Genomic DNA, 23,556 nt, shown 5'->3' with positions numbered 1-23,556 from the left:
TGGAAGACTTAAAACTAATGGAGTTGGGTGTATTTCCTGCTTTTATATGAAAGCCAAACTTCAAAGGAAATTGTGGGAGGGTTTGGAAGTATTTTAGCAAAAGTTTCAGAATACATTCTATTAGTGTATAGGTATATATTTTTTAAAAGCTTAAAGCTGATTCTGTCATTATTGAACAGTGGCCTTTATTGGAAAGATAAAGTTTATGCTTTTTTGGATATTTGTTGAGTGTCTAAGTGTTGATGTAAAAAACAATGGATGTCAGTTCGAGTAGGTCAGTAGGTCAACGCATTTAATGTCTACTCTATTGACCAAAGGAATAACAGTTTAGAAATTAAGGATTTGACTAGTTATGAAAATATTGGTCAAATACTTTCAGTTTGTTCCTGCAATAAATCAGAGAAATTAAAAGATGCATCAGATGTTTTGTAGTCTATTTCCAACATCAAAGCAATGGTGGTAGGACTTCTTAGAAGTAGGGTTATTACAGAGCGAGAGGAAAGCAGCTTTTTAAGAGTGTAAAATTTTAATAAGTGGGGAGTTTTAGGGTCATTTGGTTTGATGCCAGTTACTTATTTGAGCTTTATTTTTATAATTTCCAGTTTTCCTTGATATTGATTACATGCTATATCCATAGAGATTTTTAATTGTAATTTTAGTTATTAAAATATATACTTTGAATCAACATATTCGTAATTTTCAAAGCCAAAAATACCATTAGGTTTGTGAAGAAAACGTAACAGTGTTTTTTCCACTCCTAGTCCCCTCCCTGTAGGTGTATATTTTATATCTATAGGCTATATTTATATATTTTTATACCACAACTTTAGCCGTTTCTCTGCTATTTACTCTTGTTTCTTAAATGTGCATTTACTACTTTTTTTCACTTACTGACTTAGGAGGGAATGTGGTGGATCTCTCACGCTCCACACAATTCATTGCCCTTCATCCCCTCAATAAAGTTATATAACAGTATTGTGTTAAATCCGTAGTCAAGATGAATAGAAAACCTTTTCACTGCTAAGTCCAACAGTGAAGCATGACCATGGCTTCTTTCTTGTATAGCCATTTGCTTTTCCTGGAGTTGATAACTACCTTGCCATTTATTTTGTCTAGTGCCTGTTGATATTTTTTGTTGAACTCTCTAATATCTTTACCAAACTTGAAATATATTTTCTGTGTGCTTAAATAATCATTGCTATCCCCCCATTGTCAAGCTTTCTTTCTTTTTTTTTTTCTTTTTTTGTCAGTCTTTCTTCCTGGACTCCCTTAGCGACAATCTATAGAACTTACTCTTTGAGTAGCTATTGTCCTGAGAATTCAGTTCAGTGCTGTGCTATGTTAGATGCTTTGTTTCTTAAATCCCAGTCTTTCCCATTTTAGTTGGAGTACATCATCCAGTGGCTTTTTGTGAAAGGATGCATAAAAGGTGCAATTTTCTGAAATGTATGAACCTTGAATATATGAAGATGTATCTTTTTGTGTGTGTGTCTTTTTAGGGCTGCACCTGAAGCATATGGAGGTTCCCAGGCTAGGGGTCAAATTGGAGCTGTAGCTGCTGGCCTACATCACTGCTCATGACCATGCCGGATCCTTAACCCACTGAGCGAGGCCATGGATTGAACCTGCAACCTCATGGTTCCTAGTCGGATTCATTTCCATTGCGCCATGGTGAGAACTCCATGAAAATGTATCTTGATCAATAGTTTGAATGACGTAGAATTCTAGGTAAAATTCATTATTAAACCTCAATTTTAAAGGCATTGTTCTATTGTTATATTACTTCCATTGTTAAGAAGTCTGATGCTGGAGTTCCCGTCGTGGCGCAGTGGTTAACGAATCCGACTAGGAACCATGAGGTTGCAGGTTCGGTCCCTGCCCTTGCTCAGTGGGTTAACGATCCGGCGTTGCCGTGAGCTGTGGTGTAGGTTGCAGACGCGGCTCGGATCCTGCGTTGCTGTGGCTCTGGTGTAGGCTGGTGGCTACAGCTCCGATTGGACCCCTAGCCTGGGAACCTCCATATGCCGTGGGAGCGGCCCAAGAAATAGCAAAAAGACAAAAAAAAAAAAAAAAAAAAAAAAAAAAGAAGTCTGATGCCATTTCCAGTTTCAGACTTTTTAAGTATCATATTATTTTCCCTTCAGTTAACTTTTAGGATTATCTCCATATTTTGAAATTTTAAATGATATGCTCTAGAATGTGTATTTTTCTATTCATATGCCAGGTACTTTGTAAGCTCTTTTAGTCTGAAGATTTATGCCTTTCAGTTCTTCAAAACTTGTCTTTTATTATTTATTATCTTTATTAATTTACCCCCTCAGTATTCTATATTTTTGGCTCTGTTATTTAGATGTTACATCTTCTGGATGGAGCCTCTGATTTCTTATCTTTTCTCTTTTGTTTTTCCATCTCCTTGATCTTTTGTTCTAGTTTCTGAAAGATTTCCTTGACTTTATCTTTTAGCCTTTTTTACTGATATTTTAAAATTTCAGCTACCATATTTTTAATATTCAAGAGCCCTTTCTTGATGACTGTTCACTGTTTTGTTTAGTATGTTTTTATGTTATGAATGCATTTATTCCCTTTTTCTCTTTGAAAATATCAATCATGTGTTTTATTTTCTTTGTGTTTGTTTTCAAGATTATTCTGCTTTCTACATTTATCTCTGTTTTCTCTGAATTGCCTTTTCTTCTGTCTGTTTTTCTCTGTCTTAACTGATTCAGGTCAGTGTACCCATTTTTGAATGTCAGGACCCAGTAAACTGATTGGAATCTGTATGTGTGAGCACAGCTTGTCCATTGGTGGATCTCACCATGGAGGGACCAGGTTGCAATTCAGAGTTTTTGTGTTGTTGGTTGTGTGTGTGTATAGGGCAGAGGTACGTCTTAAACTGTCACCATTTGGACATGTCTTTTCTGGAGAGTTTTTTTTTTTTTTTGAGTTTGACCCTGTAAACTCCTATCTGAGAGTTAATAATTCGACTTCAGGCTTTTTGGAAATGAGGATGAGAAGCAGGCAAGAAACCTCACCATTTAGCTTTTTGGGGACCAGAACTCCTTTATTTAGAATTAGTTGAGAAATTAATATGAGTTAAAACACTTAGATATTTGAAGAGTATCAAATTGTTTTGAAGGGTTAGACAAGCACAGTAGGATTGTAGTCAAGAAAAGTGATGGATTTTGCCAGTGAATTGACATGGGATGTGGGGGTGGGGAATTTTTGCTGAGAGTGGATCCAGACTGGTGAGTGGAGATGTGCCATGTGCTCCCCTTATCATTCCCTTTTTCTTCAGTCCTTCTGGGTGGAGAAGTTCCATGTGTTGGTATTTAGGTGGGAAAGAGTGGATATGCAGAAGTGCCCTTCTCCCCGTCGCCAGGTTTTGCAGTGTCTAGGGAGCAAAAATTTGCACCAGGAACAATGGTTAGATGAAACGGACGGTCTGGTTCTCCGGAACAATAGTGTTTCCCCTCTGGTCTCTCTAAGGATGCTTATGAGGTGAAAGGATGTGATATTTGAATGTCGCTCAGAGTTCCAAAGGAAGAAAGAAAGAAAAGGTGCTGGAATTGACAAGTGAGATTCTTGGGTTCCTTGTTGAGCTTATGGTTTTAGGATGGAATAGTGTACATGGCTGAGGAACTTCAGTCAAGCTCATCGATCAGTTAAAGGATCGTTTCAGAAATTTTGGGTAGTTTTGCCTTTGAGCTTATGTGCATAAGAAACAGATTTTACTGGCACCTGGATTGTGATGATAAAAATAATAGCTTATGTTTCCCCAGAGCTCTGGAGTTCACATTGTGGTAACAAGCGTTCTCTTATTTAATCCTCACAAGCATCACTTGAGGAAGAGAATTTGGGTAACTTGCCTAAGACCCCGCAGCAGTGAGCAGAGAGCCCGGGACTCATCCCTGAGTTTCTGACGTCGCATCTCCTGCTCTTTCTTTCCATCCTGCCACTCTTCCTAAGCTGCTTGACTCGGCAGGACATTTAGGGCATTAGAGGACTTTGTCTTATCTCAGCTAAATGCCTGACAATTAATGATGTTCCTTTTCAAGTAGCCATCTCTGGAGGTGCTATTTTTTGATCAAAAGAATTTGACATACAATTATTACGCCACTTTGAAGTTAGAAATATGAGGAAGCCGTCTTTGCTGAATCAGACACATCTATTTATAGTCTCTTTGCAGAGGCGGGGGTTTTGGGTGGAAAGAAGGCTGGACTTAGAATCCAGAGTCTTTTACCAGCGCCAGCATGAAACGTGTGTTGGTTTGAAGCAATTTTCTCAAGCTCTCTGAGTGTCCATTTCCTCCTTTATGAAATGGAGGTGATAATAACCACCTCGCTGGGTTTTAGTAGGGCTGTCTGCCACGATGATAATTTTAGTTATAGTTATGACAACAAGAGCTATATTGTTACTAAGCACATGCCAGGCACTGATCTAACGATATGTGTTAACTCATTTCATCTTCCAGACAGAGCCATGAGCCATGAGGTTGGCCCTAGGATCATCAGTTAAAGAGTTTGAGACATTGAAAAGGCTCTGGGAGTTCCCATCGTGGTGCAGCAGAAACGAATCCGACTAGGAGCCATGCGGTTGCGGGTTTGATCCCTGGCCTCACTCAGAGGGTTAAGGATCTGGCGTTGCTGTGAGCTGTGGTGTAGGTCACAGACGTGGCTTGGATCCCACATTGCTTCGGCTGTGGTGTAGGCTGGCAGCTGTAGCTCTGATTCGACTCCTAGCCTGGGAACCTCCATATGCCACAGGTGCAGCCCTAAAAAGCAAAAAAAAAAAAAAAAGAGAAAAAAGAAAAGGCTCTGTAAGTTGCCTGAGGTGACGTAGTTAATAAGTGAGAGTAGTAGGAAAGCATATAACATAAAGCTTGGTACATGCTAGTTGAATCCCATCCTATATAAGGCAGTACTTCTCCATATTAAATACATGTTAAATATGCAAAATGCCCAAATTAACTGATAGTAGTATTCTTGGTTTTGAAAAAAAAAATTAAATTTTAGAAAATTGTACTGGAGTATAGTTGACTTACGATGTCACGTTAGTTTCAGCTGTATAGCAAAAGTGAGTCAGTTATACATATACATGTGTCCATTCTTTTTCAGATTCTCTACCCATACAGGCTCTAACAGAATATTGAGTAGATTTCACTATGCTATGCAGTAGGTCCTTGTTATCTGTTTTATATATGCTAGTATGTATATGTTAATTCCACCCTCTGAATTTATCCCTCCCTCCACTGTTTCCTCTTTGGCAACCCTAAGTTTGATTTGAAATCTGTGAGTTTGTTTTTATTTTATAAATAAGTTCATTTGTATCATTTTTATTAGATTCCACATATAAGTAATATCATATGATATTTGTCTTTCTCTTTCTGACTTCACTTAGTATAATAATATCTAGGTCCATCCACGTGGCTGCAAATGGCATTATTTCGTGCTTTTTTTTTACGACTGAGTAATATTCCATTGTATATGTGTACCACATCTTCTTTCTCCAATTCTCGGTTGGCGGACAGTTAGGTTACTTCCATGTCTTGGCTATTGTAAATAGTGCTGCAGTGAACATTGGGATGTCTGTATCTCTTTGAATTATGTTTTTCTCCAGATATATGCCCAGGAGTGGGATTGCTGGATCATACGGTAGTTCTATATTTAGTTTTTTTAAGGAATGTCCACATGGTCCTCATAGTGGCTGCACCAATTTACGTTTCCACTAACAGTGTAGGAGGGTTCTCTTTTCTCCACACCTGCTCCAGCATTTATCATTTGTAAACATTTTGATGATGCCATTCTAACTGATGTGAGGTGATGCCTCTTGTAGATTTGCTTTGCATTTCTCTAATAGTGATAATGATATTCTTGTGTAATTCAATTTGAAGAGTAGACTGTAAAGAATCTGCTCATTTCACAGCTCAGATCTGGTCTTGCTGTGACTGTGGTGTAGGCTGGCAGCTGCAGCTCCGATTGGACCCCTAGCCTGGGAACATCCATATGCTGCAGGTGCAGCCCTAAAAAGACAAAAAAAAAAAAAAAAAAAAAGAAGAAAAAAGAAAGAAAGAAAGAAAACACAACAGTATGATTGTAGTCACCACACAATCATGCATTAGTGGTTGACTAGTAAGAATACTGTTTGAATTTTTTCCTCTTGAGTAAATGCCAATTTTAATGTAGTTGATGTTGAAATACAGCTGATTTAAAGGTAGAGAAAGGATGTTTACGGTGTAAGAAAAGGAGGGATTTTGTTCTGGATTCAAAGGATCTTAGTGGACATCATAGAAGCCAGGGAGGGGGTGTCGAGGCCAGTGAGCCAGGCTAGGGAGGTTCTTCTTGTGCTTCTCACTCTCCCTTCGCATGGCTTTCAAATCTTAAGATCACATAAGAGCCTTTCCATTGTACCACGATAATAAACAGAAAAGGCATTTAGTATAGGCTTGAGGGCATCTCTCTTACCATTTGTTACGGGGATTGCCAGACCAATCTATGGACTTTCAGAAACCTCTTTTTATAGTTAAGGTGGCTGTGCTGTTGCTCTCTGATAAATGTCAGATTTTTCTTCCTGGGATTGATTTTGTTTTTGTGAAATAAAGGTTGAGGTATTACCTATCATCTTAGCACGCGGAGCCTGTAAATTGATACACATCAGAGGTTCATGCAGAATGACTAAGTCTGTGAGTAGGTGGTGAATGGCATGTCTGGGTCCCCGTAGTCAGCTGGGTCGTGGAAATGACAGGTGTTGATGCAGAAGAGAGACATCTAATTATTGTTTGCCAGGAGAATTGACCAGTGTTTTCAGAGAGGCAGGGCTGCTCAGTTGTTCGTCCTGTGTTTGAGTAGGAAGGCAGATTCTCCTTGGCTTTGGTGTCACAGTGATTGCGTCTTACTTGTCTGATAGGCTTTGGTGGTAGCCATTGTCAATTCATCCTACACACCTCAGCTCTCTACCCAGTTAGCATCTTAACCTGCCACTTAAATTGTTGTTCAGTTTATGCGTACATGGAAGTACTCCCAGCCCCTGATTGCTCAGCTGATTGCAGCGGAGAGAAAATATAAACTGAAAGAAGCTTAGTGCGTGACTAGCAGAGGCACGACTTGGCATTTCGCTATGTTCTCTTTATTCATTTGCTCAACAAATGATGTCTATTGAACATCTATATGCCTGTAACTAATCTAGGGTCTCAGAGAGGGCAGTAAAATGAAAGTGTGTTCATTTTAAAAATAATCTCTGAGGCCACAGCCAACTATGGTGAGAATTTCAGTGCTCAAAGAATATTAAAATGGGAATAAAAGATCAGAAATGCCATGGTGTCAGCCTAGCCCATGGTTCTTTAAGGTAGGAACCAAATTGCTAACAGAGAGTGATTTTCGGGGATCTGTATTTGCTAGAGAAAGCCGGGAGGCAGCCATTTCACTTGTTTAATGGGTCTGAAAGCCTGCATGCAGGGAGATCTTTTCATCTGGCTTCTCCTGGGGTTTCCTCAAAAAAGACTGCAGTGTGGGGTTGAGACGAGCCATAGTACTTGAATTTCTGCCAGATTAATGAGCTGAAATCCTCTCTTTGAAAGCTGTCACTTTTCAAAATGCCACTTCTGAAAAGTAAGAGAATTGGGAACTTCCCCCCCAAAAAAGACCAGAAAAATGAGAACCACATTCTAGTGGTTGGACATTGGCTATGAGAGCCTTGTTTTGGTGCAGTTAGGCGGGTAAGTATTAAAGAGTTGGGATTTATTAACCAGAAACACGGGAAGCTTTACCTAGGAGCCAAAAGGATTTTGATCCCAGCGTGTTAGTTGCTCATGCTCTTTTGTTAGGGGCTCTGGATGCTCCAGGTCGCCTCTGCCTGGGAAAAAGAGCCAGAATGTGCTGGACCTGGCATTTGGACTTAGGTTAGAGCTGACATCCTGTGCTCTGTCTACGTCTCACTGCCTTTCTCTGAATTCGTACCAGGTGAGCATAAGCTCTACCTTGGAGTATTTATAAATCTGATTAAGTTTGTCTTCATTGAGAAAGATCAACCCAGAAGTGTTAGGTAAGCTTGCCAAAGACATTCGGTCATGGAGCAAAGCTCTGCATTTATTTCCTGGCTTATTCAGGACTCTTTGCAAAGGCAGGGAATAGTCCACAACACCATTCGCACTTCGCACATCAAGTGCAGGTTCTGGGGTCCCCAAAACCATAGTCGTGTTTGAGAATTTGCTGGAAGGACCCACGGAACTCACTGAAAGTTGTCATACTCACCGTTAAGGTTTATTACAATGAAAGGCCGCAGATTAAAATCAGCCCAGGGGACAGATACATGGGGCAGAGAAAGTTCCCAATGCAGAGCCTCAGGCTTCCTCTCCCAGTGGAGGCGTGGACAACACTGATTCTCTCAGTGGTGATGTGTGACCATATGTACAGATAGCCAATCAGGGAAGCTTACCGAGGCTGCATGTCCTGAGTTTTTACTGGGACTTGGTCACATAGGCATAGTTGACTGCTCAGTGGCTAACCTCGGTCTCCAGCCCCTCAGGGTATGGAGCTGATAGCACCTGACTCAAAGCACCCCCCCCCCCATAAATCACAGTGTGAGATTCTCTTGCATGGTCTAGGGCCCCTGGGTAAACAAGGACGCTTTTATCAGGGAGGCCGTCCAAGGGCTTAGAGCTTGCTCTCAGGATTCAAAGGCAAAGACCAGAGCTCCTTTTGGGCAAGTTTAAATTCTTACTACACTCTTAGAAGCAGGATCCCCATGAGAAGGATGATAATGATGATGATAAAAATAATCGTGATAAAACATTAGGAAAGAAGGAGTGCCATTATAGGAAGAGCCACAGGATCTTCCCTTTGGATGCTGTTCCTCCCATAATTGATGATGGTTATTTTTATCAAAGACTCAGTGGAGGAGGTACCGGCCTTAGAGGGCAGTAGACCTTTAAATGATTGGCATTTGCCAATGATTGACTGTGATTGTATGGCCTTTTGTTTTTCCATTAAACTCGGAATGAATGATGTTGTTTTTACAAGCTGATCAACCCTGAACTAAAAACAACTCTATATTGTCTTCTTAGGTTTAGACGTATCTAGACAGAAGAAACAATATGAGTTAGAGGCAATTTGACACATGGCTTTTGGTTTTCTATGTCTTTACCAAAGGGAATCGCCACAACAACAAAACAAGTCTCAAACAGTTTAGAAATGAAGTTCTTTCATTTGGACAAGATTCAGGTACTTGTAGCAAATAATAGGGTCCTTCAGAATAATGGGACCACTGAGGAAATTACTTGCGATCCCTTACTGATGAGAAAGTGAGAGATTACAATTTGCCGAATTTACTCCACTGATTATTTACTGTGGTTGGATTACTTGTGTGGACTTTATGTTGTCTGAATTGCCCGTGTATATATTGTGAGAGACCCATCAGTAAGGGAAGGAAGAATTAAATGCCGGTAAGGTTGAATCTGTTTGGGCAAGTGAACTCTTCTGCTGCATATAAACGAATGCTAGAGTTTGGGTACAAAATAAATTAATCTAAGAGCAGCGGTCTGGATCTCTAAAACAGATAAATGGGACCGCTCTCACCAGCCGAACAAATGAATCTTTAATGGCAGATAGTCAAGAAAATAAATGGATACATCGTGTCAGTGGTTTTCACTTAAGGGAAAGGGAAGCAGGATGCCGTTGAGACCTTCAGGAATTTATGTTGGCAGAAGTCATTATAAGCACAGCGGGCACAAACCTTTGCCCAAACCAGAGTCATAAGCCTCTTTTCAGATAATGAAAAGTAGGATCAGTTCTGGTGTGTGTGCTCTGTCAGCAAAGCAACCCCTCTAAACACTCCCCGACTCCAGAGGAGGGAGAAGGGAGGTATTTCAGTGACGAGTGATGAGGGGCATGCGGTGCTGAATGACAGCAACTGCGGGGAGCAAATCCTGGCGTCACACAGGGACGGGGTTGCCCCTGAAGCTGTGTTTGTCAGGGTTGACTCACTGTCTGTCCCTGTCACCTCCTGTGTGACCTGGATGGACAAGCCTTACTGGGTGATTTCTAAATGCTTAGCTGGTTCTTGGGCTGAGGGCATTTTGCCATCGGGATCAGTTTCAGGGGGTTACTAGCACGTTTGAAAAAAACGTACGAACTACTTCCCCTTCCATTGTTCTCGTGTATCTAAACTTCGCGGGATCTAGAAATTCTTCTCCTGGAGTCTGGTGACTGTGGTTCACAATATTGCATTTGAAGGTTGGAGGTTTGAACATTGCTAAGAAGGTAGAACCTGAAAGTTTTCATCACGAGAAAAAAAATGATGTGTGGCGATAGATGTTAACTAGATATAACTGTCAGGATTATTTTACAGTGTATACATGGATCGAGTGTTATGTTGTACACCAGAAATGAAGAGTGTGTCCATTATAGCTCAGTTTTTTAAATAAGAAATTCTTCGTTCTTTCTCACCTGATCACGACTCGCCTGATGCCCATGTTATTGGTTGAACGTCAGCTCTTTGGAAGTGTCAGGTAGCAGCATAAGATGCGTGAGAGGTGACTTGATTTGCCAACATTTGGCAGTAAGCCCAGGACCAGGAGCAGATGGCCCCTGTGAAAGTGCATTTGTAAGAAATAACTGGTGCATTGATTGGGGCGATGAAGAGGAGGCTTGCACCCCAACCCCCATCCCAGTCTCCAGACCTGGGCCCTGCTGTTTCTCCTCACCCCCGCCTGGACTCTGTGTAGGGGTGGGTAGTATTTTTGGACAGCATAGAGCATCCAGAGTTCTGCTGGTGCCCTTTACGGGAACTAGCGTGATCACACAACCACGGTGGTTGGCGACACCATTCACTGAGCCACGGTTTTAAGCATTTCTTGGGTAAGCTCTTTGGTCAGGAAATATTTTTAATCAAGGCGCACAGCAAAATATCCATTTATCTTGTTTTTCTTCTCTGATGACTCGAAATGCTTGAAAGGACGGCACGAGTGCGAGTGCAGCTGGATCACGTACAAAGCAGCCGTTTGCAGTAACACCATGCTGCCTGCTCCTCTCCCTTTCCAATGGACCCACCTTCACTGAAGCAGCACGTTCTCATCACTGAGTGTAACAGATGAATCACTTTGGGCGACTCGGGAAGGGTCCCAGACGCCTGGTTAGGGTGATAATTACAAATGTGCCTCCATCTGCCACCCCTGGCACAGGCCCGAACAGGCAGGAGGGGGTGGCAGCTGAAAGCTATGGGGCCCAGGAGGGATCAGCGACCAGGGTTCAGAGAAAGCATGGCCACTGCAAGGCCATGCCCTGTGACAGCACACATGGCCAAAACTCCAGAGCAAGGAGAGACCTTCTGTCTCCATGCTGCTGCCAGGTCTCCTCAGAAACCTGCTTCGGCTTCTTTCTTCTTGGAGTCTCTCGTAAATGGGTGGTTGCATGGCATATGAAGTCACATTTCCAGGATCACTGGAAATCTTTCTATTGCTTCCTTGATCTCGCTCTTCTGTGTTTGTGTCTTGTATGTCAATTATATCTCAGTTGAAGATACCTCAGGAGTTCCCATTGAGGCTCAGCAGTAATGAACTCAACTAGTATCCATGAGGACATGGGTTCGATCCCTGGCCTTACTCAGTGGCTTAAAGATCTGGCATGGCTATGAGCTGTGGTGTAGGTCGCAGACACGGCTCAGATCTGGCGTTGCTGTGGCTGTGGTGTAGGCCAGCAGCTACAGCTCCAATTGGACTCCTAGCCTGGGAACCTCCATATGCTGCAGGTGTGGCCCTAAAAAAAAGACAAAAGACAAAAAAACTCAATTAACCCCACCTGCCCAACTCCCCACCCCCTGCCAAGCATCCTAGACCCCCCTCTTCCCCAAATGCTTCCCTAACTACCCTGGGGCAGCTATGTTCCAGCGCTGAGAGAACCTCTAGAACCATCCTCCACAGTAGCTGAGGCTACTTGATACAACCCCCCCACCACCACCATTGATATACAAAGATCTAGTCTCCCCTCTCTTTGCTCCTTCACTTTAATGCCACAGTTGCATGAATTAATTGCTTTATGCACATATTTCATTACTTGGCAAACCTTTGCTGACACCTCCTGTATATTAAGCACCGAGCTGGGAAAACAGAGAGGAAATGGACTCTTGCAACCACATAGGAGTGACAAGTGTGCGTATGGATTATCCTGCAGGCTTTATAACCATATAAATGATACTTTGCACATTTTCTTCGTTAACCTGCTTTTGGGCCCAACCTGCGATTTCTGAGATTTGTCCATGTTGACGCAGGAGGCTCCAGGTGATTCATTTGTTTTGCATCCCTGAGCAGTCACGCTCTTGTGTATCAATAGACTGTAACCCACTCTTCTGTGGGGCACACTCAGTGCTGTCTTTATTCGCAGACAACATGATCATCTATGTGCAAAGCCCAATAGAGTGTACAAAAAAGTGACTAGAACTGATAAGAGAGTTCAGTGACTTGCAGGATACCAGATTAATATTTAAAACTCTTGCATTTCTATACAGGAGCAACAATCAGAAATTGAAATAAATGCTAACCATTCCAATAACATCAACAATATTAAATACTTAGGAATACATTTGACAAAAGATGTGTCATATTTGTACCCTGAAAACCACAAAATGTTGCTTAAACAAGACTTAAATGGGTGTGGAGACATACCATTTTACCGTTGTGGTGAGAAGATTCATTGTCGTTAAATGTCAGTTCTCTAGAAACTGATCTACAGATTTAATTCAATCTCCGTGGAAACCCAGCAGGCTTTTACTGATAGACATTTACAAGCTAAATAATTCTAAAATTATTAAGGGAATTTAAAGGACCTGGAAGAGTTTTGAAAACAATCAATTGAGCTAACATTACTTGATTTTAGTCTTCTTATAAAAATCAATATTTATCAAGACCGTGGTATTGGTATAAAGACAGAAAAGAAATAGATCAATGACTCAGCCATTCCAACTCTAGGTATTTACCACAGATAAAGGGAAGCACATTTCATGCAAAGACTGGGATATAATGTTTTTGGCAATTTTGCCCATGATAGCCCCAAACTGGAAATAACCTAAATTTCCACGAACAGGTAAATGGGAAAACAAATTGTGCTATGTCTATAAAGTGGCCTGCTACTCAGCATGAAAAAGGAGCGAACTATTAATACATGCAACAGTATCACTGAATCTCAAAATAATTATGCTGAGCTAAAGAAACCAGACTAAAAGTATATAGTGTTATAATTCTATTTATATGACTCTAGAAACATGCGAACTAATCTGTAATGACGGAAAACAGATCAGTGTTTTCCTGGGACGAAGGAATAGGGAGAGAAGGAAAGGATGGCCAAGGGGAGTGAAGAAACTTCTGGAAGTGTTGGAAGTTCATCATCAGCTGGTCTGCTCATGGTGGCTGTGCACTTTAAATATGTATAATTTGTGGCATGTCGATTATATTTTATTTTATTTTTTTTTTTTTTCTATTTCTTGGGCCACTCCCGGGGCATATGGAGGTTCCCAGGCTAGGGGTCGAATCGGAGCTGTAGCCGCCAGCCTACGCCAGAGCCACAGCAACAAGGGATCCGAGCCACGTCTGCAACCTATACCACAGCTCACGGCAACGCCGGATCGTTAACCCACTGAGCAAGGGCAGGGACCAAACCCGCAACTTCATGGTTCCTAGTCGGATTCGTTAACCACTGTGCCACGACGGGAACTCCTCGATTATATTTTAATAACTCCATTTACAAAAAAGTCCCTGGGACTCATTTAGTGTTGGGCACTTCCATCCCAATCATTCTACTAAAATGTCTCTCCCCCAGGAAGCGGTGGCCCTTTTCTTGTCCAGTACAGCAGCTTTTGACTTGCCTAACCTCTCCTCTCATCAGCAATGCCTTCTTCTGCTGCATATGGAAGTTCCCTGGCCAGGGGTCACATCAGAGCAGCTGCCGGCCTACACCACGGCCACAGCCATGCAGGATCCGAGCCCCATCTGTGACCTACACCACAGCTCACAGCAACCCTGGATCCTTACCCCACTGAACAAGGCCAGGGATGGAACCGCATCCTCATGGATGCCAGTTTCATAACCCGCTGCACCACAATGGGAACTCCCTCTTTTGGCTTCTTAACAGCACATTTTCTTCACAACGTTGTAAATCAACTATACCTCAACAAAAAGAAATGAAAAATGAAAACTACGACAACCGCGAAACAAAACACGGCATACTTTCTTGAGTTTTCCTCTACCTCAGTGGTTCCTCTTTCTCAGTCTCCTTTGCTGGCTCCAGCCCTTCTGCCAGATCTCACGTGTTAGAGGCCTCTGGCCTTGCTCTTTGGCCTTTTCTTCCTCTCCATTTCCATGTTTCTTCGAGGTTTTCTCATCTAGTTTTGTGATTCAAAGTATCACCACCTTGTTCTGCTCAGTAGAATTCTCTGAGATGATGGAAGTATCCTCTATCTGCATTTTCCAATGTGGTAGCTGCTAGCTAGTGATGGCTGTGGCGTATCTGAAATGTGACGCGTGTAACCAAGGAAATAAATGTTAAATTTTATTTAATTTAATTAATTTATGTCTAAAGAGCCACATGTTGTTAGGGATTATTGTGTTCAATAACCTGGATCTGGATCATTATTCTTGCACATTATGGGTGGTAACTATTAGGTGGTCTTGACTTACGTATTTTTTTCAAAATAGAATAGAAAATAGCTTACATGGAGTGCCTTATGTTTTCTCGTGAAAGTTTTGTGTTGGTCTTGCATCTCTGGGTACGAGGTTGTTATAACCATGTAGAGATCACATGGAAATTTTTAGGGGTTTTTTGTTGTTGCTTTGTAATTTTCTTTTCTTTTCTTTATTTCATTTCATTTTATGGCCACATTTGTGGCATATGGAAGTCCCTGGGCCAGGGATTGAATCCAAGCTGCAGCTTCGACCTATGCCACAGCAGTGGCAGTGCAGCAGCCTTTAACCCAACCCCACGTGATTCCTGAACCCACAGGGATGGAATTCATGCTTCCTAAGCGACCCGGGCACTACAGTTGGATTCCTAACCCTGTGTGCCTTAGCGGGAATTTCATGGGGTTTTTGGTTTGTTTTTGTTTTTAATTGAAAACCACTGATCCGGTTGCTGGTGAGGCCCATATTTACGTCTTCAGCTGTGAGCTGAGACCTGAGGTTATATTTATCTGACTTCTTGACATTTATCCTCAGATACCTAGTAGGCAACTCAGGTCTGTAAACTTGTGTTGTTTTTCTCCTCCAGTTACCACCCCCCCCCCCCCAGTAAACAGCACCACTTTTCTTCTAGGGTTCTGCCAAGGATTGGTCACCTTCATTTTTTTTTTCCTGTTTCTGCTCCCCACTGCACCCTGCTCCCACTTTCAGTCCAACAGCAGGGTCTGTTGGCTCTGGCTCTGAAATAGCTCTCAAATCTACCCATTTATTTCTATTTCAGTTTCCATCGACTTTAAGCCACCAGCCCCTGGAGCACAATAACAGCTCCAGACTGATCTTTCTTTCACCGTTGTCTGCATATAACTCATTCTCCACACAGTAGCCAAAGGGATCTTTTAAAACCTAAATCAGATGAGGTTGTTTCCCTACTTAAAGGCTCCATGATTTTCCATTGCACTGAGTATACTCCCTCATGGCCTTACCGTGGCCTCCAAGGCCCCCGTGAACTGGTCCTCGCACGTCCAGCATGGCACCCATCACGTTCACCTTGGCCTTTCTGCATCAAGAATACTCGTTCCCTTGCTTGTTTCTCTGCAATGACTCTGCACATGTGCCATGACTCAGACGACCAGATCTTCTTTGGGCTAACCTCTCTTTCTTCATTCGGGTCTTGAATTAGATGTCATTTCCTCAAAGAGACAGCCCTTCTCTGATGAAATCCGTGTCCTCAACCCAAGTCTAAGTGATCTATTTGGGAAGTAAAGGAAAGATGTTATTACTTACACAAAGTATTTTTGAGTAATATAGGTCAAGGGCCATCAGTCAGTACTTTTGGTTAGAGATCCTTGAATCATCTGTAATCAACACAGTCCTTTCTGTGGAAGTGGTGTTGTTAAATTTCTCTCTGGAGAATAAATATTGGTCTTTCTGTTTTTTTTTTTTTTTTTTTTTTTTTTTTTTTTTTTTTTTGGAGCCACAGGAAAAGAAAAGAGGGATAGGGACAGACACACAATTTCTTTTTACGTAAGTGATGCAGACGTTGTATACATTCCATTGTTTAGAACAGGGCCATGTGTCCCACAACTAATATTAAGGAAGCTGAAAAATGTAGCCTTTTTTTTTATTTCTTTTTTTGACCATCCCACAGCATATGGAGTTCCCCTGGCCAGGGATCAGATCTACACTGCAGTTGTGAACTACTCCGCAGCTGTGGCAATGCCGTATCCTTAACCCACTGTGCCGGGGTGTTGAATCTGAGTCCTAGTGCTCCAGAGACATAGCCAATCCCATTGTGTCACTGTGGGAACTATGGGTCTTGCTATTTTATTTTATTTTATGATTATTTTTCTAGGGCTGCACCTGCAGCAGCTGGAAGTTCCCAGGCCAGGGGTGGAATCAGAGCTGCAGCTGGAGCCCACACCACAGCCACGGCAACACTGGATCCAAGCTGCATCTTCAACCTATACTGCAGCTTGTGGCAATGCTATGTCCTTAACCCACTGAGTGAGGCCAGGGATCGAACCTGCATTCTCAGAGACACTATGTCAGGTACTTAATCCGCTGAGCCACAATGGGAACTTCCTAGAAGATTCTTAAGTTAGATAAAATAGTGTTCAGAAAACTAAAATAGGGCATCGTTTTACATCACATGTATTCTGTTCAAGTTCAGAAAATGATGATGATTCAAATGTTTATACATCCTTTGACCTACTACTGGATAGCTCTCCAAAGGGAATAATCCAAATTGCAGATAAAGATTTATGTGCCAGGATGTTAATTTTGGCTTTGTTTATAACTTTGAAAAGCCAGAAATCAACCCAATATCCAGTGATGGGGAAATGTAAGCAGATTGTAGAACATCCTTACACTGAAGGCTTGTATAATCATTACGATTCTTTTTTTTTTTTTTTTTTTTTTTTTTTTTTTTTTTTTTTTTTTTTTTTTTTTTTTTTTTTTTTTTTTTTTTTTTTTTTTTTTTTTTTTTGTCTTTTTGCCTTTTCTAGGGCCGCTTCCCTTGGCGTATGGAGGTTCCCAGGCTAGGGGTCGAATCGGAGCTACAGCTGCCGGCCTGCGCCAGAGCCGCAGCAACACGGGATTCAAGCTGCGTCTGACCTGCACCACCGCTCATGGCAACGCCCGATCCTTAACCCACTGAGCAAGGCCAGGGATCGAACCCACAACCTCATGGTTCCTAATTGGATTCATTAACCACTGCACCACGATGGGAACTCCATGATTAATTTTTAAGACTATTTAATGTTGCGGGAAGAAGTTTTGACATAATACCAAGAGGGAAAAAGGGATATATTTATACAGCATGATCTTAATTAGGGAAAATAGTTTCCAAAGAAGAAAATATGTTAATAGCGGTTCATTCTGAGGAGTAATTGTTGCCATTGTGTGTTTTCTAGGTTTTCTAGAAAAGGCACCTTATTTTTATAATAGCAAAAAGGTCGTTAAAAAAGAAATGGTGGCTATTGAAATAGTCATGATTTAAGCTTGCTGTGCTTTGGAGCTGGAGAGTGCCACAGGGATCATTTATCTGGGAGCTATGACCAGGGTGGTGACTGGTAGGGGACATGGCCTAAGAGCTGTTTTTCAGAAAGTCGCAATGGAGAGGAAGGAGCCTTAGTGTTTTTGCTCTGGGGTGTCCGTGCTGTGTTCAGTTCTGTCATTCGCTGGCTGTCCCTAGCTGGTCCGAACGTCTGACTCGCTGTCAGCTTTGCTTTACCAAATATAAAAAAGGAGGAGAAACTGTGATCTAATAAATGTGCCTTATTTGGTAGCCAGAAGCTTTCATATGTGCGGTAACAATGGAGGATTGCTAAGGGGGTTTAAAGTGGGAACTATTCTGCTTTTATTTTTATTTTTTGTATTAATGACTTTTATTACATTTATAGGCGTACAACAGTCATTGCAACCAAAGGTTCATCCCAACCCCTCAGGGCATCCCCCCAAGTGGGAACTGCTCTAGACTGTGCTTCAAAGCTTTGGATTTTCACCCAGGAGTAGTCATGAAATCATTTTGGTGGGTCACCCCCAGCATGACCTTTTAAGTGAAATTAAGAGAATAGATGGAGTTCCTGTTGTGGCTCAGTAGGTTAAGGATCCAGCATTGTCTCTGTGAGGATGTAGGTTTGATCTCTGGCCTCACTCAGTGAATTAAGGATCCAGCATTGCCACAAGCAGTGGTGTAGGTCGTGGATGTGGCTCGGATCCGATGTTGCTGTGGCTGTGGTGTAGACCTGCAGCTCTGATTCACCCCCTGGCCTGAGAACTTCTAAATGCTACAGGTGCAGCCATAAAATAAAAAAAAATAAATAAATAAAGAGTGGTGCATGGCATAGAGTAAGTATTCTTTTTTTTTTTTAAGGACAATTCAATTATTCCCTCAAATATTAACCTTTATACTTATAATTTATTATGAAAAAATGTTTCCCCACCTGGAAAACAAAACAGGATCTCTGATTTGTCCCATAAAGTTTTATGAGATTTTAAAAAGGGGGATAGCAAACATAACTTGAAATTCTTTTTTTTTTTTTTTTTTTTTTCGAGTCACACCCATAGCATATGGAGGCTCCCAGGCTAGGAGTCTAACTGGAGCTGTAGCTGCCGGCCTACACCACAGCCACAGCAACACCAGATCTGAGCCACGTCTGCGACCTACACAACAGCTCATGGCAATGCCAGATCCTTAACCCACTGAGTGAGGCCAGGGTTCGAACCGCAACCTCATGGCTCCTAGTCAGATTCACTTCTGCTGCACCACGGTGGGAGCTCCTAACTTGAGGTTAAGTTTTCATTTCAGTTTTTTTTTTTTTTTTAATGAAAATATAGTTGATTTACAATGTTGTGCCAATTTCTGCTGTACAGCATCAGATGTGTTTTTGCATGTACTGTATTATAAGTGTAAAATGTGTTTTGTTTTTCTTTTCAAACTACCATTTGCAGTCAGAAAAGTCAGGAGACTCCACTGTTATCTAGACCTGTGGGTTTCAGTAGGATTCTGGGACCAGAGCCTAGGTATCACCTGGGAGCTTGTTAGAAATGCGCATTCTCAGGCTGCACCCCAGACCTACTGAGTTAGAAACGTGGGAGTGGGCCTAGTGCTCTGTGATCTGTTTATTATTTATTTTATTTTATTTTCAGGGCACCTGCGGCAGATGGAGGTTCCCAGGCTAGGGGTCAAATCAGAGCTATGGCTACAGCCACAGCAATGCGGGATCCACAGCTTGCAGGAATCTCGGAGTCTTAACCCACTGAGCGATGTCAGGGATTGAACCCACATTCTCACAGACTCTATGTCAGGTTCTTAACCCACTGAACCACAATGGGAACTCCTACGGTTTATTTAATAAACCCCCCATCCCCATGATTCTGATGCTAACTCAAATCTGAGAACCACTGGTCTAGCCAGTCGGAAATGCACCATCTCCAGCCCCACCCGGACCTGTTCATTCAAAATCTACTTGCTTCCCAAGTGGTCTGTATGCCGTATTAAAGGTTTAGTAAAGGCTGAGAAAAACTGATCTCAACTGCATGGGCCTTCAGGGACCAATTAGATAATGTTCATGAGTGAAGGTGGCTTGGTTTTCTCTCTAAAGAGAGTATAGTGATGAGAAGGCAGAGCCGTATGAAGTTTAAGCATCTTCATTTGTCTAAAATATCTTGTATTTTACCAGTTGGCGTTAAGACATCAAACCAAGCTCCTCAACTGGAGTTATCTGCAGTGGACATCAGTGACTTCAAGGAGCTGTTAAACCCACCTTTTCATAGTGTGACCCTCATCTCATAATAACTTCTTCTGATCTCATTTAGGAATTTATCAAGGAGCTGCTGTCTCGAATAAGAGGCATGAGGAAGCTGAGCCCCCCGCAGAAGAAGACGGTGTAATTCCAGCACGGTGGACTTTCTCCGAGACCCAGAAAGGGATTTGGACTTCATGAAGACATTTATTAAAGAATAGTTGTCCTTATGAGCAACTTTTGGGGGGGAAGGGGGGTGGTATCTATTAGACATTTATTCAGGAGTGTTCCTTTTTTTGTTGTTTCTAAGGGTTTTGTTAGTATAATATTTTAATAGCAAAGACATCAAGACTCTGGTTTCAGCCCAACCAGGGATGATCAAACCAGCCCGACACGCAAGGATGGGCTGGACCAGGCAGCATCTTCTTGGAGAAATCAGATGTTTAGCACCTAACGCTACAGGGATGATGGTTTTCTTACAGCTAGTTTGGTAACACGTTTTCTCCCAAGTTGTACATTTGACTCAGATGTCGAATTTCTCATATTGTATATATCTACACGCAACTAAATTAAAACGTAGAGGTGAATTTTATTTCACATTGATGGAATAAACTCGTGGTCGTCCTTCCCTGGAGGTCACGGCACGTGCGTGTTCAAGAGGCCTCTGGGTGTGCACGTGACTGCCGTGACCTTCAGCGTTCACCTTATACGCCAAAGCGAAAAGGCTTCACTGCATCCGTTGTTTGAATGAGCTACACTACAGAGCTGTGGAGTTGGTCATAGGGCTTAATTTATGGACTTTGTATTCTTTCGTTAATGGGGGTGCTTCGCCAGGTCCTGTGCTTTTTGCCTCCTTTGTGGTATTTTCAAGTTTTCGGAACCCTGTATTGGAATGACTCTTTGGATTTCTAGAGAAACATCCGTGCCGTCTGAGTGGTGGTTTGCAGTGGAACAAGGATGCCCCGTACAGCACTTCATTCTCTGCTTTCAACCAAATACTGTGTATTGTTCTCTCTCTCTGAAAGCCAGTCCTAAGGAAGGGAGCAGATCGTGCGTCTTCCTCCTTAGAAGGAGACCTGGTCGCTTGGGGGCCTGGGCCGCATCAGACCAGAGAGGGTGGTGAGCTGAGTGATGAGCGGGTGGAGAAGTGAGAAAGCCTCGCCTCCTCTTAAGAAAGATGATACAGGAGCATTTGCTGGCTTGGAAGCACAATGGAGATTTCCTTTCCGGCTTCTCTCAGTGGCCTCGGGGGAGGACTCTGGCTCCTGGCCCTATTCCTGCACCCGGAGCCCCTCGCTCAGAGCTGAGCTTGGGGCGCCTGCCCTGCCCCCTCTCAGTTCTCCGCCAGCTCCTTGGAGAAGGATCAAAATCCAGATGGATGTGGGTGGGGTCAAAGGTCAGATAGAACCTCTTGGTACCCTCCAGGAGGCCCCCACCGCCTCCCCACAGAAAGCCCCACATACTGTAAGGTGTCCCTCGGCGGCCCTGTCAGAGGATGGGGTCCAGGCATTTTATATCAAGGGTGCTCTGAACATAATTTTATTTTTTAAAAGAACTATGTTTGTGAATTTTATGTATACTGGCAAGCTTTTGAAAATGTATTTAATTTTGTAATGTTTACCAATGATTTATTTACAAGCTATTTACTCAAATAAATGGAGCTGCTTACAACATCTGCTAACACGGTTGCCTTGCGAAACAGTGTCAACGGGATGATTTTACTTTGTCAGCGGCTCTGCAGACAAAAGTCCCAAGCACCTATCTAGAACTCTTTAAATTTAAGGGTTTTTTGGTCATTTGATCCTGGCCCTTACGCGATGTGGCTTCAGATTAGGTGGAGAAAGCAGAGGAGCTGGGACACATTTCTGGCTGAGAAGGAAATAGAAAGTGACCCTGCCCTTGGCCCTGCCCGCCTTCATTCCAACACGCTCCCAGGCTATGCCCCTTTCATTTCACTAAGACTCCCTTTTGCCCATCTGCTCTAAATCCTCAAGATTTCAGATTAGTCAGATATTCCAATTATTGTTAGAACATCACATACCCTAGAAGTAAAGAAAAATGCAGACTCTACAGGACTTCTGTTAGGCTTGACCAGCCCCAGTCATGAGAGGCAGGTTCGATCCCTGGCCTCACTCAGTGGGTTGAGGATCTGGTGTTGCCATGAGCTGTGTGTAGTGTAGGTCACAGACGTGGCTCGGATCCTGCGTTGCTGTGGCAGTGGCACAGGCCGGTAGCTGCAGCTCTGATTCAAACTCTAGCCTGGGAACTTCTGTGTGCCATGGGGTGCAGTACCCCCCACCCCCCCGAAAAAAGAACTCCATGTATTTGCAGATTGGAACTCTGGGAGAGCCATTTCCTAAATGGTCACAGACGGGAATACCAGTGATTTTCTGCAATTCTGTCTTCTTCTTCCTTCCTTTATTTCAACCCACATGATCCTGGAGAGTGATTACTAAGAGCCAGTGCCATTCCCTTTGGGATTTGGGAGGTAACGTATGTGTGATGCAATTTGCCTGTGAGAAATCTGGTGGCTTCCCACAGACTTCTGAGAGTCGGAACAATTCAGATTTCATGCAGTTCCCTTCTAGCCCCATTCAGACACGAGAGCTGGCAAAGCTTCACTTCTTCAATGTTCTGATGCCACTGTGGTGTCACTTGCCTGGGATGGATTGTTTGTATAAGACGGGATTGTTCTCTGCCTCTCTCAGCTACGTGGGTGTTCCCACAGCACACTAGACAGGCATCTCAATAGATCACCAATATGAGAACAAGTACAAACTAGTCCTGGAAATCTGTTTTTTCTAGAGCTTTTATTGGACCCATTGGATAAATAAGGCCAGATTTGTCTCTGGTACGTATTTCCTTCAGCTTCCGGCTCTTCGAATAGGGCATATGAAATGACCTTGCTCATTTTGGTTCACCTTGTTCTGCTGATTCTAGAGGTAGGAATGCCAGTCAATCATATAGGAGTTAAAAAAAAATGCCCTTTTAATGTTAGTGTTATGTCAACTTGATCATGGTTATATAAGTCTAAATTCAGTGTTACCATTGGCTGGAGACAATTTTACATAGATCTCCTGTCTGTGGGCAGACACTGCCTTAGTTCTGGACAATTGTTTTTAAGTACATTTGTCTGCACAGCAAAAAGCATTGGAGGATAGATTGTTTCTCCCTCTAGAGCTGAAAGCAGGCGTGTTTACTGTCCATTATAAAAGATGCAGGTTCCCTAAGTTCAGGGTTCTCTCTCCTGTGGTGCAGCCCTCTGCATGTGCAGTTGTCACCCAGCCTTCTTTGCAACCCCCGTGGGAATTGGGACTTGCAAAGTCACCACCAAAAAAATGCTGCTACTCTGGCTACTGCTCTTGCTGTGAGTGATAAGCTGTCCTCTCTCTCAGACCCCAGAGGGTCCGGTCTTTGTTGCGTCCATGGCACTGTGGCAGGCTAATTTGTCAGTTTGGGAGTAGGGTCAAATCTCATTCACTTCCCAGGTCTTGGCAATGGTCAGTCTTCCTAGTCTAAGTAGGACATGCATCATTCTTGTAACTAGTAGATACTTTCTTATGTTTAGATCCTAACCTGATTCTTCATTTTCTATTTTATTTTATTTTATTATTATTTTCTTCTTTTTTGGCCACCCCATGGCATGTGGAGTTCCCA

The 23,556-nt window shown here is 42.6% G+C and overlaps 1 protein-coding gene across 1 annotated transcript in view; it reads left to right on the top strand.

Annotated features, from left to right (window-relative positions):
• The window catches only part of PPP1R14C (protein phosphatase 1 regulatory inhibitor subunit 14C), an 82,106-nt gene extending 60,535 nt beyond the window's left edge, over nt 1-21,571 (top strand). The window contains exon 4 of the mRNA XM_005659147.3: nt 19,973-21,571. Within this exon, the coding sequence (XP_005659204.1) occupies nt 19,973-20,047 (75 nt within the window). The 3' untranslated portion in view covers nt 20,048-21,571. The remainder of the gene's footprint in view (nt 1-19,972) is intronic.

The sequence above is a fragment of the Sus scrofa genome, chromosome 1 (assembly GCF_000003025.6).
Source record: "Sus scrofa isolate TJ Tabasco breed Duroc chromosome 1, Sscrofa11.1, whole genome shotgun sequence".
NCBI classification, from domain to species: Eukaryota; Metazoa; Chordata; class Mammalia; order Artiodactyla; family Suidae; genus Sus; species Sus scrofa.
The sequence above is the reverse complement of the archived record's forward strand: the minus strand, read 5'-3'. Positions and strand labels throughout refer to the sequence as shown.